Consider the following 17,111-nt stretch of genomic DNA (forward strand, 5'->3'; position numbering starts at 1 on the left):
TTAATTTTAGCTCATAGAGAAAATATCTCATTTAAGCCTTTAAAGTAACAAGATCACAGAATCAGAAAAAGGTCAGATCTTGGCTCTGGTTATGTTTCTGAGAGGTTTCATTGTGTTCATAGGATGGTACTGTCTGTGAGAATTTCCAGGAGTTTTTATCTTTAAATGGACATCTTCTTGGACGACAGCCATTTCCTAATATTGTACAACTGGGTCTCTGTGAACTGGAAACTTCAGAAGTTTATCAGCAAGCTAAGCTGCAGGCCAAGCAGGAGGTCGATAATGGAATGCTTTACCTGGAGTGGATGTAAGTAGGTTAGGAGAGAAACCAAAGGGAGCAGACTGCTAACTATGTCATTATTTTTCAGGTAGCAAATAAGTTCACTCCAGGAAGATTTAACTACTTTGGAAAGGGCTCAAACTTTTAATAGGCATTCTTATTGAAAAGTTGTAGAGAAACAACCATAGGAGAAATATATATTTTCAAAGAGTCTGTAGAGATAGAAGCTTGCCTATAAAGATGAGTTTTGACAAGTCATCCTGAATATTAGTATCAAATGCTTTACTAATTGTAATACGGTGTAGTAGCAAAGAGCATTGTTTTTGAAACCACAAACCTAGGTTTGAGATGCTGTTCTTAAACCTTAAAGTTTTGTGATTTTGAACAAGGTACAGGTTCTCCTTTCTCATACGTAAAATAGAGATAACAGTCCTTTGAGGTAACTACTATTTTTGTGAAGATTTAAATGAGAAGTTGGATATAAAGTGATGAGCACTTTGCCTTGCATGTAGCCCTCATTAAACTTCTGCTGAATCCTGATTCTTCCAGCTCCTAAAAGAGGCCATTCAATTGTGCTTTTCCCTTAATCTTACCAATTAGTAAAAGGAAAGGGTAAATTAATATCTTTTTAATGCCTATTTCATACTGTATGCTCACATACGTTATTCTTTTATCTTCAAAACAACCTTATAAGGTAAATATTATTTGCCCTATTTTATAAATGAGAAAATTGAGGCAAGGACAGGTTAAGACTTGACTAAGTTCATGTGGCTTGCTGAATGGAATTTAAACTGAGTCTAGCTTTATTTTTCATGCTCGTTCTATATGCCATACTTCTCTTATAGCTAAAAATAATAAGTATAAATGGTCATCTTTTCATATGTGTAATTTGTATCTAAATTGACCTCTAGGTTGTTGTCTGTGATCTATAAAGCCCTAGACCCTCTTTCCAAATAATTCAGGCTGCCGTGGGTGATTCCTCTAATTCAGTTTAGTTCAACAAACATTTGAGTTTCTCTAATGTACTAAATACTGTTACTGGATGCTGAAGCTCTCCCCAAGTTGCTTACAGTCTAGTAGTGAAGAAAGAAGTTTAAGCAAATAATCATAATATAATGTGATGAATGCAACAGAAGTATGTAAAATAGTGTAACTGAAACGTGGGTAATTGACTTGGATGGGTGAGGAATTCTAGGAAGGTTCCATAAAGGAGAGAGTTTAAAATTTTGTAATTTAAAATTTTAATTTTTCATTGACTTTATTTTTATTTTAATGCAATCCACGTTCCTGATTTAAAAAAATCAGTATTAGAGGGATATAAAATGAAAAGTCAGACTTCTCATGTTCCCCTACCTTCTCACTTCCCAGTTAACCATTCTTTAACACTTTCTTGGGAAGAGGTTTCACTCCCTGGAAGCGGCCACCTAACTCATTAAATCTGTCTGTATTCTAGAATACTTGTTTACCCAATATTGTAGCATTGTCTCATTTTATGGTGATTGTTTACTTGTTTTTCTCCCATAGTTGTCCATCTGTTCTGTGGTAAAAGACGTTTGGAAGTTAAAATAACAGGTTCTGGCCCTAGACTGCCTGGGCTTGAATCCTAGCTCTATTATTTTTCAGCTGTGTATCATTGGGGGAATGTTATTCAGCTTCTCTTCTAGTGGTACTATTTCATAGCATTGTGAGGATTAAGAGAGTGTGTGTGTGTGTGTACAGACATACCTAGATCATAGAAAGATAGAAAGTGCTCAATAAATATTAGTTGTTATTACGAATACCATTTAGCATTTTGCCTTCCATGTAATTGGTATTCAGTTGAAGTTTGTGGAAGACTGACTGAATTCATGTTTTAGTTTTTAGTTAGTGGCTGAAATAGAATTTTAATAATCAAACATGGGCGTAAGTTTAGTTCTTTGTTCTCTTTTGAATTGTTGAGTTTTTTTTTTTTTTGTTTCATCAACTGCATTTCAGTCTGTAGTATTCTCTCATAGGGTGGTTAATCATTTATAGCTGTATTTTTTAAGTTGGGTCTGACCAGGTCATATTCAAAGAATGTGTTATTTTTCAGTACTGGGAAGCTTTTTGTTTTTCCCTGTAGAACATTTAGGATAGTATAAGCTTAATTTAACTGAGTTTCAGTTTTCAAAGAAATCATTTATTCGTGTATTTGTTTGTTATTTATCTAATACTTTTTGACCATATGCCCATCAATTTGACAGGTCACTTTTTGAGTTTTGAGGAATTGAGTAGATAGATCAATGGGAAGTATTTTCTTAATCTGGTTCTCTAAACTTTGCTAGTAACTTACCTGTTTTTCTTCTAGATTCTCATCACTCTAATTCTTATAGTTTATTTTATCACTTCTAGTAAAGTTTAATAATTGTAGGCAAGATTTAAGTCTGATTTACCTTTGTGTTCCCTTTTTTCATTTGGTCTGTTTTATGTGTGGTTAATTTTTTTAAAGAATAACAAGTGGCATCTTGTGCCAGGCACTGTTTATTTAGAGCAGGTATCATTACTCACTTTTTACATATGAGGAAAATGAAACTTACTAGGTTAAGTAATTTGCCTAAGTTTACATACCTAATAAGTAGCAGCAGCAGGGTTACCCTTTAGGTTTATCTGATTCCTAACTTTTAACTCTTTTTAAAAATTAAAAAAATTTTTTTTACTGAAGTATAGTTGATTTACAAGGTTTCAGGTGTACAGCAAAGTGATTCAGTTGTACATATATATGTATATATAAAATACGTATTTTTTTCAGAGAACCTTTGGCTCTTAAAATATGCCATTTAACATATTTACCCCATAATGACTGGGGTATATATATGTGGAATTTTGACATTTTTAATATTTTCTCCATTTTTAGTATACATTACATTCCTTTACCCTTTAGCCTAAGTGAAATAATGTAATATCTATATTAGTGAAATAGAGAGTAATTAGCAGATTAAGGTACCAAAAAAATAACGTTACTTTTTTTCTCTGTATCTGAATAACTGTAGTTAGAGAAAAGCAGTTTTAAAGTGCATCATCATCATGGTGGGTGTAATGTCATACTTTAGTTAGGAAATGAGGTTCATTTTGCTATAGCTCTTTCCTTCTAAAAAAGGATTTTTTCTGAAGATACCCTTATATAATGTTTTCTCTGCACATGTTATTAATGTATCAGAGGAAAATAGAAAGTGATACGTATTTGATTAACTGGATTCCCAACTCTGATACTTGTGACACATGACAGATTGCTTGATGTAGGGTAACATTTGTTTTAAAATGCTGCTTTGTTATATCATGCTTTTTTCTTCAGGTGATCTATGCTGTCATTTACACGTTGGTAATTTAATTTTAAGAGTTTTTCATTTTGGGAAACAACTATGTAAAAGATGATGTATTACTGAAAGAAAATAATTACTTTTACTTTATTTATTGGGTTTCTATTCATTTTTCCCTTGTGTATAGAAACAAAAAAAACATCAAGAATCTCTCCCGCTTAGTTGTCTGCCCCCATACAGATGCTGTTTACCATGCTTGTTTTTCTGAGGATGGTCAAAGAATAGCTTCTTGTGGAGCTGATAAAACCTTACAGGTAAAGCCTGTCTTTTGAGAAAAATTGAAAGAGTCATGTACCTGATACTGTGCATATTGGGATATATTTAAATCCTAAAATTCAGGAAAATTACACATTAAGAATAGAGAAATATTTAGATCTCTTGGTCATTTAACGAACGCATTCTCTACAGATTTAACAGATGTGGTTGTGTGTTTTATAATTCTAAACTTGCCAGGTGACACTCAAGTGCCTTTTACCCTAGCAGTCAGTTGCTGTCATCCACGTGCCAGCTAAGGGTAGTGAGGAAATGATAAAAGACACAAGGACCTCATAGCACAGTGAAGAGGGCTGTGATTAAAAAACAGTGATTAAGTAAAATACCTATTTTATCATAGGCTCAGGCATAGATTTCTGACTGTAAATAGGAATTGGATAATTTTGTAAGGTGCTTGAAGGAATTTTCTTTAATTTCTCATTTGTTTTCAGAAAACACGAATGAGTGCTTTTCGTTAAACTAGTACTCTGTCTTTTAATTTTGAAGGAAATAAAATCAAATTAATTGAAACGTTTAAGATGGCAAGACTATGACTGTAAGCCTTATTTCTATATGTGTACTTTATTACTGATTTTATTAACTTTGGCTTTTAGACTGCAGAAATAAAGCACGTTGAAAGAGGTGTTTCCTATTTGATTGTTAAGGATTTGCCAAACTATTTGCAAGAACTGAAGCTGTATTGCCAGTTCTTTTTACTGATATTACAAACATTTAACAGTGGGTCGTTCTCTATGTTAAGGCATCTGAATTCTGACAGAAATTCTGATTTTTTGAGTGATACTGCCAAAGTTCGTTTCTGTTGCAAAATAACAGTGATTAAAATCTTCTAAGATTTTTATTGAATGATGGCCCCTGGTTAAGTGGTTATAGTAAAAAGATTTTGTTGTTGCTTGTGCAGGTATTTAAAGCTGAAACAGGAGAGAAACTTCTAGAGATCAAGGCTCATGAGGATGAAGTGCTTTGCTGTGCATTCTCTGCAGATGACAAATTTATAGCAACCTGTTCAGTGGATAAAAAAGTGAAGGTAGGGAAATATTTTCTTCTTGAGTTGTAATCACCACAGAATTTATTTTCTTTTTCTATAATAGAGGGACTAGAGTAAGTAGGGTTAAAGGACTCTTGCCTGTTGACCTGCTAACTTAAGGCCAACCAATTTTTATCCATTGTAAATTAATTTTTTTATTTTTAAGCACCTGCAAAAGTGCCTAGGCTGATCAGCCTGTGATATTTACCAGGCAGCTGGGAAAAACAATTAAAAATTAATGAATTTGCCTGACATTTATTGGCAAGTCTGTGGGATAAATATCAGTTGAAATCTTTGAGTGTACTGTGATTAGAAGTGTTGCTGCACAAAATTATCGTCTGAGATCAGATTCCTGTTGTAAAATACATAATTTGTGAAATACAACCCAGACTTTTTTTTACCTTTATGAACTAGCTTATATTCAGTGCAACACCAGATGGATGAACAAACTAACAATCAGGTTACTAGTCTAAAACATAAATATAAAAATTACCCTGTGGGTTTTTTTCTCTCTTTGTTAATTTTTCTTTTTTGTCTCTAAATTTGGCTCTTAGCTAGAGTATTCATGTGGAATTTTAGAGAAACTGAAGTCTCAGGGAATGCTTTGTTTGATAAATGGAGGGGAAACCTCACTTCATGCTTTTTTCCAGAAGGGTTGTGGAATGCTGAATCTGGCTAGATGGGGTGGCCTTAGTGGACCTGGGGGCAAGAAAGTTGGCTTGGGAGTTTTCCTGGACTTTGCACTTACTTGAAGAGGGCTCTGGAGTGTCCAGACTAAACTGAGATTTTTGGAAAAATCTACCTTTTGATAGGTGGTACTCTGTAGGTGGCTTTACAGCCAGTCTGTTAATTCACTGTAGCCTCTACCCTCAGTCAGACTTAGAGTTGGCCGCTCTGTGCCATTCCAGAGTCAGAGCTGTGTGGCTCATGTGTCTGGTTTTTTTTTTTTTTAATTAATTTTTATTGACGTATAGTTAGTGGACAGTATATAAATTACAAGTGTGCAGTATTGTGGTTCACAGTATTAAAGGTTATACTTTTAATTTTAAAGGTTATAGTCTATTAATAGTTACCATAAAGTATTGACTTCAAGTTTCTGTTTTGTAAGAACTCAACATTTAAATCAAGAAGCAGAAATACCTATTAAAGAACTTTAAAATAAAATAAACTCTTTGGACCTCTGGGGAGTGTTTTGATAAGATAAAAAGAAAATGCTATAGGAGGGACATTAGTACCTCTAAAAGTCCAAAGTCCAGTGAAGATTCATTAGGTAATCTGTTTCTTTTGTTTGTTGTTCAGTGGAACAGACTTATTTGTCTTACATAGTAACTAGGAAGATGATCACTTTTTACTGAGAGCTTAACACTGCATGAGGCTTTATGTGACACACTTTCTCATATTACATTATCAGTTTCTCACTACAACTTGCAAAGTGAATATTGGTCCATTTTTTAGATAAGGAAACAGGTCCAGAGATGAATTTTCCTGGGCTCATATTAACTGATAACTAATGGAGCCAGGGTTGAAAGCTAGGTTTTGCTCAGAATCTAAAGCCTTTACTTTTTTCACTGAGATATCTACCTTTACTTATTATTAGTACTTAGTATTGTACTTAGTATTGTTATTAGTACCTTGACGTCAGCAGATCACTAATCAAGTTCTTTGCCATTTGACACCAAGCCTTGTGTAGCAGAGGTACAAGTATTCCCATTTTACAGAGGGGGAAACTGAGAGGTAAATTAAGGACTTGTCTAGGGGGAAACTGCAGGTAAATTAAGGACTTGTCTAGGGACACACAACTTGTAAGTGATAGAGCCAGGTCCTAGACTTAATTTTTCCCATCCAAAGTCTATTATTCTATCCCCTTTATAGTACTCCTTTGCTTGCTGTCATTTGTATGAACATGTGAAATCTTGCCCTTGAAGAATGTTATGTTTTCATGAGATTCTAATTATGCTCTAGAAAGCAATATGTATAGACTTGCAGGTAATTTTTTTAAAAAAAACATCCTGGCAAAATGCTGACATATTTTAGGGAAGGAGGAGGTATTCATTAGCATTATGTCTGACTGGGAAAATCTGGTCAACAGGATGGATAACATTTGCAGAGCAGCTCATTTTTGCTTTGCTTCTGTTTTCCCTTTGAAAGTAAGGGGTAGTTGTGAATTTCATTTTCTCTGTTCTCTTTAGATTTGGAATTCTATGACTGGGGAACTAGTGCACACCTATGATGAGCACTCAGAGCAAGTCAATTGCTGCCACTTCACCAACAACAGTAATCACCTTCTCTTAGCCACTGGTTCAAGTGACTGCTTCCTCAAAGTAAGTGTTATGGATAATAAGAATTGTATAGGTAAATTTGATAGATACATCAGAACTTCTCCTTTGTTTTTTGTTTTTTTTTCATTTATTCATCAGAGATCTTTTGGTTGCAGGGATAGAAACCTTCCTATTAGCCTAAACAACAGCAACATTAGCAAAGATATTATTGGCTCTTGTAACTGAAAAATCTGGAAGAAGCATGGCTTCAGGCATAGCTGATTCAGATGCCTAAACAGTACTCAGGCTCCAACTCCCTCTCCATCTCTAGACTTTGTTTCCTTTTTCTTTGTTGTTGGTTCAGGCTTGTTCTCTCTGTGTGGCAGGAAATATGGCTATCCTTAGCTCCAAGAATACATAGATGTTACAGCTCATTCACAGAGGAAGAGAAACCTGCTTTTTCCCAGATCCTATAGTTTTCCGATAGAGAAAACTAGTTGACCTGGTTTGGGTTACATATGCATTGCTGAATAACTCTAGTGGTCAGTAGGATGGAATCCTTCAATTGGCCAAGAGGTCACAAATTTAGCCATGTAGAAATGGGACAAATGAGGTGAGGTCAGCTCCAGTTGAATTATAAGTGGGGCTTGATTCAAAAGAGAGGGTCTGTTATCAGAAAGAGGAGGGGGAAAAGGTACAGATAGCAAAAAAAACTTTTTAAACCAGACTAAAACCAAAATTATATATTCGTTCCGTATGTTTGATGCTGTTTTATAATTAAAATTATAAAAGATTATATCTTTTTTCCCCCCTTAAGTAGCATACTGAAGATAGCTCAATTTAATTTTTAATTTTTTGGAATCCTGGAAATATCTACTAACTTATTTTGGATTCTTTTTTTGGTTTGGGTTCTGCCCGTTGTTTCTTAGTGTCACATTTTTGCAATGGGCCATTTTATTTTTGGGAAGGGCATGTAGAACATTTCAGTTTGAAAAACCTGATAGACTGTTTTGAAATTTAAATAAGCTATTTTTTTTTAAATTTAAGAAAATATTGAAACAGTTGTTGAAAATTGTCCCTCCTCCCCCTTTCAGGAAGTAGAAGCTGTATCTTTTTTTTTTTTTTCCTCCAGAAGAAAACTTACGTGGAAGCTCAGTGTATAAAACAGATAAAGCCCCTTGCTCCGGTTGAAGTGGGGGTGTGGGCCTGCATTTCTCCTCTCTCATATTTCCTCTTTTACTCCCTCCCAACCCCCATAGTGCCTTTCAGGCATGTTTTTGGAATCCCTAAGGCCCTGCAGGAAACAATTTAAAAATACCAGATTGGATCAAAATAACATAATAATGTAGTAACATAATATCTTACAATTATAGCTCATTTTTACTTGGAAAAGCTTTACCCTATTGAATAACCTATCTTAAAAAATAAAATTTTTGTACTATTTGTGAGTAATATTTTTATTGAAGTATAGTATAGTGATTCACAATTTTTAAAGGTTATACTCCATTTATAGTTATAAAATATTAGCTATTTTCCCTGTGTTGTACAATATATCCTTGTAGCTTATTTACATGTAATTGTTCGTACTTCTTAATCCCCTACCACTATATTGCCCCTTTCTACTTCCCTCTTCCTGCTGGTAACTACAAGTTTGTTTTCTACATCTGTGAGTCTGTTTCTTTTTTGTTATATTCACTAGCTTGTTGTATTTTTTAGGTACCACATATAAGTGATACTGTACAGTATTTGTCTTTCTCTATCTGACTTACTAAAATTTGTCATTGCTTCTCAAGATGGAAAATTGGGATAATTATACTGCAAGTATTTATGAATAATTTTTGATACTTCTTTTTAACGTTTTGTAGAAATGTTATTTCCTCCTTTTAAATATAGACAAAATTCTCTAAGATGTGAAAAGAGGTTATTGGTTGGTCAGTAATCTTAATTAAGGCCAAGTTTTAAGACCTGTCATACCATACCTGCATTACCATGAGGGCTGTTAGAACTTAATTCTTGTGCTTTTTGAACTGAGAGAAGCCAATGAAAAGATGAAAATATGAAGATGCCCCCATATGATTTACTTTATCTGCAGAATTGGGTTTGTCTCGTACTGGGATAAAGGAGCCAAGGAGGGAGATGGACAAAAAGAACAGGACTTACCTCACTGATCACTTCCAAAGGGATTTTACCAAAATTAATTTTGGGAGATAAATAATTTCTTCTTCTGTGTTTAATCTGTTGCATAAATCATCAGAGATGACTACTGCCTCTTTTATTTACATGTTTTTATACTTTTCAAACATAGCCCAAGAGAGAGAGAATGATAAAGAATCCCTGTGGTATCCTTTGTCTAGCTCCAGCAATTATCAATATTTTACCAATCTCATTTTATTCCCCATCACCTCCCATTTTTTTGGACTAGAGAGCATTTTATAGCAAATCCCAGATACCATGTCACTTCACCCAGTTACTTCAGCATGTATCTCTGAGGTCTAAAACATAAATACCATGCCATCATCATACCTAACATAATTAGTAATTTTGTAGTATTAGTTATTTTGTAATATATCTGGTCCTTGTTATTAGTTTCAAAACGTATCTTTCTATCATAGATTTATTGGAGTCAGAATTCAAACTTCAGGGTGAAGGTTTTAGGTCAGTGGCAGGATGGCCTGGGTTCAATCCCCAGTACCTCCATTTAAAGGAAAAAAAAAGAATCCAAACTTCAGGTGGCATCTGGTTGATATGTCTCCAAGTCTCTTTCATTTTAGAAAAGTTTCCCTTCTCATCTGCCTCTTTTTTTTTAATGCCTTTGATTTGTTAGAGAAATTGAGTCATTTATCCTGGGGAATGTCTCACATTCTGGATTTGGTTGATTACTTACAGGAAGTGTTGTTTAACTTGCTCTTCTAACCCCTTATATTTCTTGTCGAATGTATTTATATCTATCTCTGCAGTCTCTGTATTTTTTGAGTCACTTTTTTAGAGTATTAATAGATTTTACCCTAGTTAGTAGACTCAAAGTTTACATCAGGAAATCTTAAAAATGACCATTTTTAGAGTTGGATAAAAAAATTAGGGGGCGGTTTATTTTACACATTACTTATTATAGAGCTGAATAAAATAATAGTGATTTGAAACTACTTTGTTAAAATAAGCAGTACTTGCCTAGCTAGTTATTTAGTGCTCAGACTGAAGCCTAGGTAAGCCTTCAAGTCCCTTAGTAGATTTAGGTGCTGATCTAAGGGCTGCTCATTACTTGTTAATCACAAGTTCACCGTTGTGTTTGACACCTCTGTCAAACTGTGAACTGAACATCTTTCTGTAATTGAAAAAGCTTGAGAGGGAAGGAAGAACTTTACATGATTTCTAACTTTTCCCATTCAGTGCTAGTTTTCCAGTTATCTTTTTATCTTTCTCAAATAGCTCTGGGATCTGAATCAAAAAGAATGTCGAAATACCATGTTTGGCCATACAAATTCAGTCAATCACTGCAGATTTTCACCAGATGATAAGCTTTTGGCTAGTTGTTCAGCTGATGGAACATTAAAGGTATGCTTTTGTTCATTGTTAAAATGGGTTGTACATAATTTTATCATCTTATGATTGAGTTATGGAAACAGGTTTCTGTTTTTCACATTGCTACAGAAAGAGCTTCCTTCAGTTTGCAGGAGCATATTTAATAAAACTAACTGCTTGTCATAATGATTGTTTATTAATGTTTTACTACCTTATACTTTAAAGTTCATATAATTTGAATTCCTAATTTTTAAGCATATATGTCATTTATGATTTCATAAAATCTTTTGACATTTATGGGATCAAATTTGTAAAGATTCTGCTTTTATTTTTCATTCGTTAATTCTGCCTTTTATGTTGTTACATTCTTGTTTTTGAGAAATCGTATGGGGGAAGCTCAGAGGTAGAGAAAGAAGCTTATTTTGTCTCCTGAAATTTATTGTCTTTAAAATAAAAACCAAGTTCTTTCTTAAATCTCCACCTTCTCAATAAGATTGTAATGCCACTTTCTCTCTTACGCCTGTCTCTACTGTTACTCTCGTCTCCAGTTTATTGATTCTCCTTTTTTCCTTTGGTGTTAAGTCCAATCCATCTTTGACTTCCTCATCTCTGGTTTACCTTTTCCCCTCCCATTCTGTAGTGTTTGCTCTGGTTCATTCCCTCATGTCTGTTAGCAGCCTTCTAAGATGTACTCTCCATCCCTTCTTATCCCAGTACACAGCTGCTAGAGTAATTCTCTACCTCTGCTTTCATCTTGCCATTTTTAGCTGGAACACAAAAGTACCATGTTCTAAATTGTGATAAACCCTGGCTCATCAGGCACACCTCTAAGGCTGTTCACTTTCCATCATTCTGCTCCTCTATTCTTTACCAATTTGTTTCCATCATTCTGCTACCTCTGCTTTTATCCAATGCATTGTCACTTCTGGGCAAGTTAATTTTGGGGGCTTATTTAAGCTACTGTCCCTATATATGTTTCATTAGTCCTTCATGGAATTTTTTTTGCCTCCAATTCACTTGTCTGTAGTTTTTGATGACCCTCAAAATTCTGTAAATTTAAAAAGTAAATGCAAAGCCTTCTTCAGAAAATGTTCTCTTATAACATCCATCCATCTGGTTCTGAGAACATATATACATATCTGTCTATATACCTGTATCTGTATATATGAATAGACAGAAACTGCTTGGTTTTCTGATTTCCATTTGTAATTGTGTTGTACTGTTCAGTCATTTTCATGTGTCTTCTGTTTCTTTGATGTTTGAATATAGGTTTGTGATCTGCAGAGACCTTGTCATCTTATTGTATCTTTCTGAAGTTCATTATACACAATTGTACTTAAAACATGTGCTCAATAAATTTTCTTGGCATGTACCTCTTTCAGGGAAATACTTGAACCCTCCGGGCTCATTTTGTTTGTTACAATCTCTAGAGAAGGAGATTTGATAATGTTACTAGGTGACTCCTAAGTTACAGCGGGGTAAACTCTTGATGCTGGTCCTCTGGTTGAATCTTTGATCTCTCCTTGCTGACTGAGGATAACTCTTTTTTATATAAATTACTTCAGGGCATCTAGGAATTCTTTCTGGGCAGAATTTTACTTTATAGAATTTCCTAGCGTTTAGTAGATACTGGGAGCATTCTTATACTATTCAGATAAATCAGATATGGATTTGGCCTCTCTGATGTGTTCTTCACAAATACCAAGTATCTGCCTTTTCTTTAGGGTGATCCATGTAAGAGAAGATTTTTCAGAGGGCAGCTTAAGGCAGCCCTCTTCTGAAATACTCTTTTAGTCCTATAAGCTTTTTTAATTATTAATTTTTTTAACTATGGCATGATTCCTATACAGTAAACTATACATATTTCAAAATAATTTGATGAGCTTTGATAGATGTATACACCAGTGAAATCACCACCGCAATCAAGATAGCTAACATTTTCATCACTCCCCAAGAGGTGCAAATTTCAAATACCCAATTTATTTCTTCCCACCCTCTGTACCCACTGGTAACCAAGTTTGTTCTCTGTCTCTGAGTCTGTTTTTCGTAGATAAGTTCATTGGTGTCCTTTTTTTAAGATTCCACATATAAGCAATATCATATGATATTTTTCTTTCTCCTTCTGGCTTACTTCACTTAAATGACAATCTCCATGTCCATCCATTGGCATTATATTATTCTTTTTTATGACTGAGTAGTATTCCTCTGTGTGTGTGTGTGTGTGTGTGTGTGTGTGCGCGCACGTGCACACTCGCGCGTCCATGTTCACGCATGCACACACACACACACACACACCTCCCACACATCTTCTTTATCCAGTTATCTGTCGGTGGAGATTTGGGTTGTTTCCATGTCTTGGCTATTGTCAGTGTTGCTGCTGTGAACATTGGGGTACATGTGTCTTTTCAAATTATTGTTTTCCTTTGGATACATGCTCAGGAGTGAGATTGCTGGATCATACGGTAAGTCTATTTTTAGTTTTTTGAGGAATTTCCATACTGTCCTCCATAGTGGGTGCACCAGTTTACATTCCCACTGAAGTGTAGGAGGGCTCCTTTTTCTCCACACCCTCTCCAGCGTTTATCATTTGTGGACTTTTTAATGATGGCCATTCTGACTGGTGGAAGATCACCTTCCATGATACCTCATTGTTGTTTTGATTTGCATTTCTCTAACAATTAGTGATGTTAAGCATCTTTTCATGTGGTTGTTGGCCATCTGTATGCCTTCTTTGGAGAAATGTCTGTTTAGGTCTTCTGCCTATTTTTTGATTGGGTGGTTTTTGTTATTTGTCTTTGTATATTTTGGAAATTAGTCACTTGTTGGTCGTATCATCTGTAAATATTTTCTCCCATTCTGTAGGTTGTCTTTTCATTTTGTTGATGGTATCCTTAGCTGTGGAAAAGCTTTTAAGTTTAGTTATATCCCATTTGTTTATTTTTGCTTTTATTTTCATTACTCTAGGAGTTGGTTTGAAAAAATATTGCTGTGATTTATGTCAGAGTGTCCTGCTTATGTTTTCCTCTAGGAGTTTGAGTATCTGGTCTTAATTTAGGTCTTTAATCCCTTTTGAGTTTATTTTTGTATATGGTGTTAGAGACTTCTAATTTCAGTCTTTTACAGGTAGCTGTCCAGTTTTCCCAGCACCAATTGTTGAAGAGATGGTCTTTTCTCCATTCTTGAGTCCTTTGCCATAGATGAATTGACATTTGTGTGTGGGTTTGTTTCTGGACTTTCTTCCCTGTTCCATTGATCTATGTGTCTGTTTTTTGTGCCAGTGCCATACTGTTTTGATTACTGTAGCTTTGTAGCATAGTCTGAAGTTCGGGAGCGTGATTCCCCCAGCTTCGTTCTCCTTTTTCAAGACTGTTTTGTCTGTTTGGGGTCTTTTGTGTTTCTATAAATTTTGACCTTTTTTTTTTGTTCCAGCTCTGTGAAAAATATTGTTGGTAATTTGATAGGGATTGCATTAAATCTGTATGTTGCCCTGGGGAGTATGGCCATTTTAACAATACTGATTCTTCCAATCCAAGAACATGGTATAATTTTCCATTTTTTTTTTTAATAGACTTTATTCTTTTAGAGTAGTTTCAGGTTCACAACAGAACTGAGCAGGAAATACGAAGTTCCCACATAACCCTCCCTCCCACACATATACTACCCTCAACATCCCTCATCAGTGTGGAATATTTGGTATAACTGATGAATCAATATGGACACATTATTATCAACCAAAGTCCATAGTTACATTAGGGTTCACTCTTGATGTTGTACATTCTGTGGGTTTTGACAAATGCATAATGACATGTAGCCACCACTATAATATCATACAGAATAATTTCATTGCCCTAAAAATCCCTTATGCTCCATCTCTTCATTCCTCCCTCCCACCCTCTCCCCAAACCCCTGGGAACCATGATCTTTTTATTGTTTCTATAGCTTCATCTTTTCCAGAATGTCATTTGGTTGGAATCATACTGTTTGTAGCCTTTTAGACTGGCTTATTTCATTTAGTAATATGTCTTTAAGTTTCTTCTGTGTCTTCCATGGCTTGATAGAACCTTTTATTTATTTATTTTTTACTGCACATATATTTTTAAATTAACGTATATGTACTGTTCATTTTTTCTAAGAACGTTTAGAGCTTTAATTTTTTAAACTTACATAGTTATCAAAGGAATAAAGCCACGCACAAAATAAGAATTAATTCAGAAAGATACATATGCCCTGCTATTAACAGCAACATTACTTGTAATTGCCAAGATATGGAAGCATCCCAAGTGCACATCAATAGTTGAATAGATAATGAAGATACAGCATATAGATTTATGTAATGGAGTACAACTCACCCATAAAAAAGGGATATTTTGCCATTTGCGGCCCCTCATTCACTTTTTTTTCACTTCAAAAACCAGAATTTTGTAACTGGCAGAGACATTTCCATTACATCAAAAATAGCAAAATACCTAGAAATAAACTTAACCAAGGAGGTTACCTATACTCTGAAAACTGAAATGACACAAAGAAATGGAAAGATTTCTTGTGCTCTTGGATTGGAAGAATCAACACTATCAAAATGGCCACACTACCCAAAGCAATCCACAGATCCAACGCAACCCCCATCAAAATACTCATGACATTCCTCACAGAACTAGAACAAACAATTCCAAAATTTATAAGGAACCATAAAAGACCCTGAACAGCCAAAGCAATCTTTCATAGGTCTCTTTTTTTTCTCTTTCTTTTTTGTTCTCTTTTCTTACGGTTTGATGACTAGAGAAGATCCTTTAATATTTGTTGTAAAGCTGGTTTGGTGGTGCTGAAATGTTTTAGCTTTTGTTTATCTGTGAAGCTTCTGATTTCTCCATCAAGTCAGAACGAGAGCCTTGCTGAGGAGAGTATTCTTGGTTGTAAGTTCCCCCCTTGCATGACTTTAAGTATATTGTGCCACTCCCTTCTGGTCTGTAGAGTTTCTGCTGAAAAATCAGCTGATAACCTTATGGGAGCTCCCTTGTATGTTATTTGTTGCTTTTCTCTTGCTAATTTTAATATTTTCTCCCTATCCATAATTGTTGTCCATTTGAAGACTATGTGCCTTGGTGTGTTCCTCTTTGAGTTGATTCTGTGTGGTACTCTTTGCACTTCCAGGACTTGAGTGACTGTTTCTTTTCCCAAGTTGGGGAAGTTTTTGGTTATTTTCTCTCCAAAAATTTTCTCAGGTCCTTTCTCTCTCTCTTTTCTCTTTCTGGGACCCCTATAATGTGAGTATTAGTGCACTTGATGTTGTCCCAGAGTCCTCTTAAACTATTTTCATTCCTTTTTATTTATTTTTTCTTTTTTTCTGTTCTGAAGTAGTGATTTCCACTAACCCATCTTCTACCTCACTGATCCATTTTTCTGCCTCATTCAGTCTATTCTTGGCTCCTTCTAGTGTATTGCTTATTTCAGTGATTTTATTCTTCAACTCTGTTTGGGTATTCTTTATATTTTCCAACTTTTTGCAAAAACTTCACTCTTTGCATCTATACTCCTTGAGTTCTCTGAACATTTTGGCCATCATTACTTTAAACTCTTTCTCAGATATTTATCATATCTCCTCATCACTTATTTCTTCCTCTGAGATTTTATCTTGTGCCTTGGCCTGGGAGATATTCCTTTGCCGCCTCATATCGTCTATCTTTCTATGTGTTTCTGGATTCCTTACATAGGCTTTGGGATTATTATTTTCTTATTTCTAGTATCTGCCCCTGGTGGATGAGGCTGGACTAGAGGCTTATGTAGGTTTCCTGGCTGGAGGAGCCAGTGCCTGCCCACTGCTGGGTGAAGCTTGGTCCTGGACCTCTGGATGTGTTTAGAGGCCTTTGTGGCTTAGGAAGTCTGCTGATGGGTGTGGCTGCGTTCCCACCCTGTATGTTGTTTGGCCTGAGGCTTCCCTACAGGCTGTTGGGTGGGTCTAGGTCTTGATTCTAATGATCCAATCAAGTTGTCAAGCCTCTAGGAAAGCTCATGTAGATTAACACTCCTGGAATGTCTGTTGTCAGTTTTTATGTCCCCTGAGTGAGCCACAGCCATCCCCCAGATCCCTAGAAGACCTTCCAAATCCAGCAGGCAGGTCTGGCTCAGGTTCCTATGAAATCACTGCCTCTGCCCTTGGACCTGGTGCACATGAGTTTCCGTGTACGCTTCTCAAGTGAATGGAGTCTCCGTTTCCCCCTGTCCTGTGAGGCTCCTGGAGCGAAGCCCCACTGGCCTTCAAAATCAGATGTCCTAGGGTCTTCTTCTCTCCCCAGTGCCGGGACCCTAGCTGGGGAGCCTGACGTGGGCTTAGAGCTGTCACTCCTGTGGGAGGGCCTCTGCTACTTAACAGATCTTCAGCTTGTGGGTCACCCTCCCAGGGAGTATGAGGCCCAATTATATCGCGA

At 35.6% G+C, this 17,111-nt stretch overlaps 1 protein-coding gene across 8 annotated transcripts in view; it reads left to right on the plus strand.

Moving 5' to 3' along the window:
* The window catches only part of APAF1 (apoptotic peptidase activating factor 1), a 104,501-nt gene that overhangs the window by 21,823 nt on the left and 65,567 nt on the right, over positions 1-17,111 (plus strand). For all 8 annotated transcript variants that reach the window (XR_010383179.1, XR_010383180.1, XR_010383181.1 and 5 more), the window contains exons 12-16: positions 123-307; positions 3,743-3,869; positions 4,787-4,912; positions 7,102-7,233; positions 10,597-10,722. Coding sequence is in view for 5 of the 8 variants with exons in the window: in XM_064491617.1 (XP_064347687.1) it covers positions 123-307; positions 3,743-3,869; positions 4,787-4,912; positions 7,102-7,233; positions 10,597-10,722 (696 nt within the window). In the remaining 3 variants the exon portion in view is untranslated. The remainder of the gene's footprint in view (positions 1-122; positions 308-3,742; positions 3,870-4,786; positions 4,913-7,101; positions 7,234-10,596; positions 10,723-17,111) is intronic.

The sequence above is a fragment of the Camelus dromedarius genome, chromosome 11 (assembly GCF_036321535.1).
Source record: "Camelus dromedarius isolate mCamDro1 chromosome 11, mCamDro1.pat, whole genome shotgun sequence".
Taxonomy (NCBI): domain Eukaryota; kingdom Metazoa; phylum Chordata; class Mammalia; order Artiodactyla; family Camelidae; genus Camelus; species Camelus dromedarius.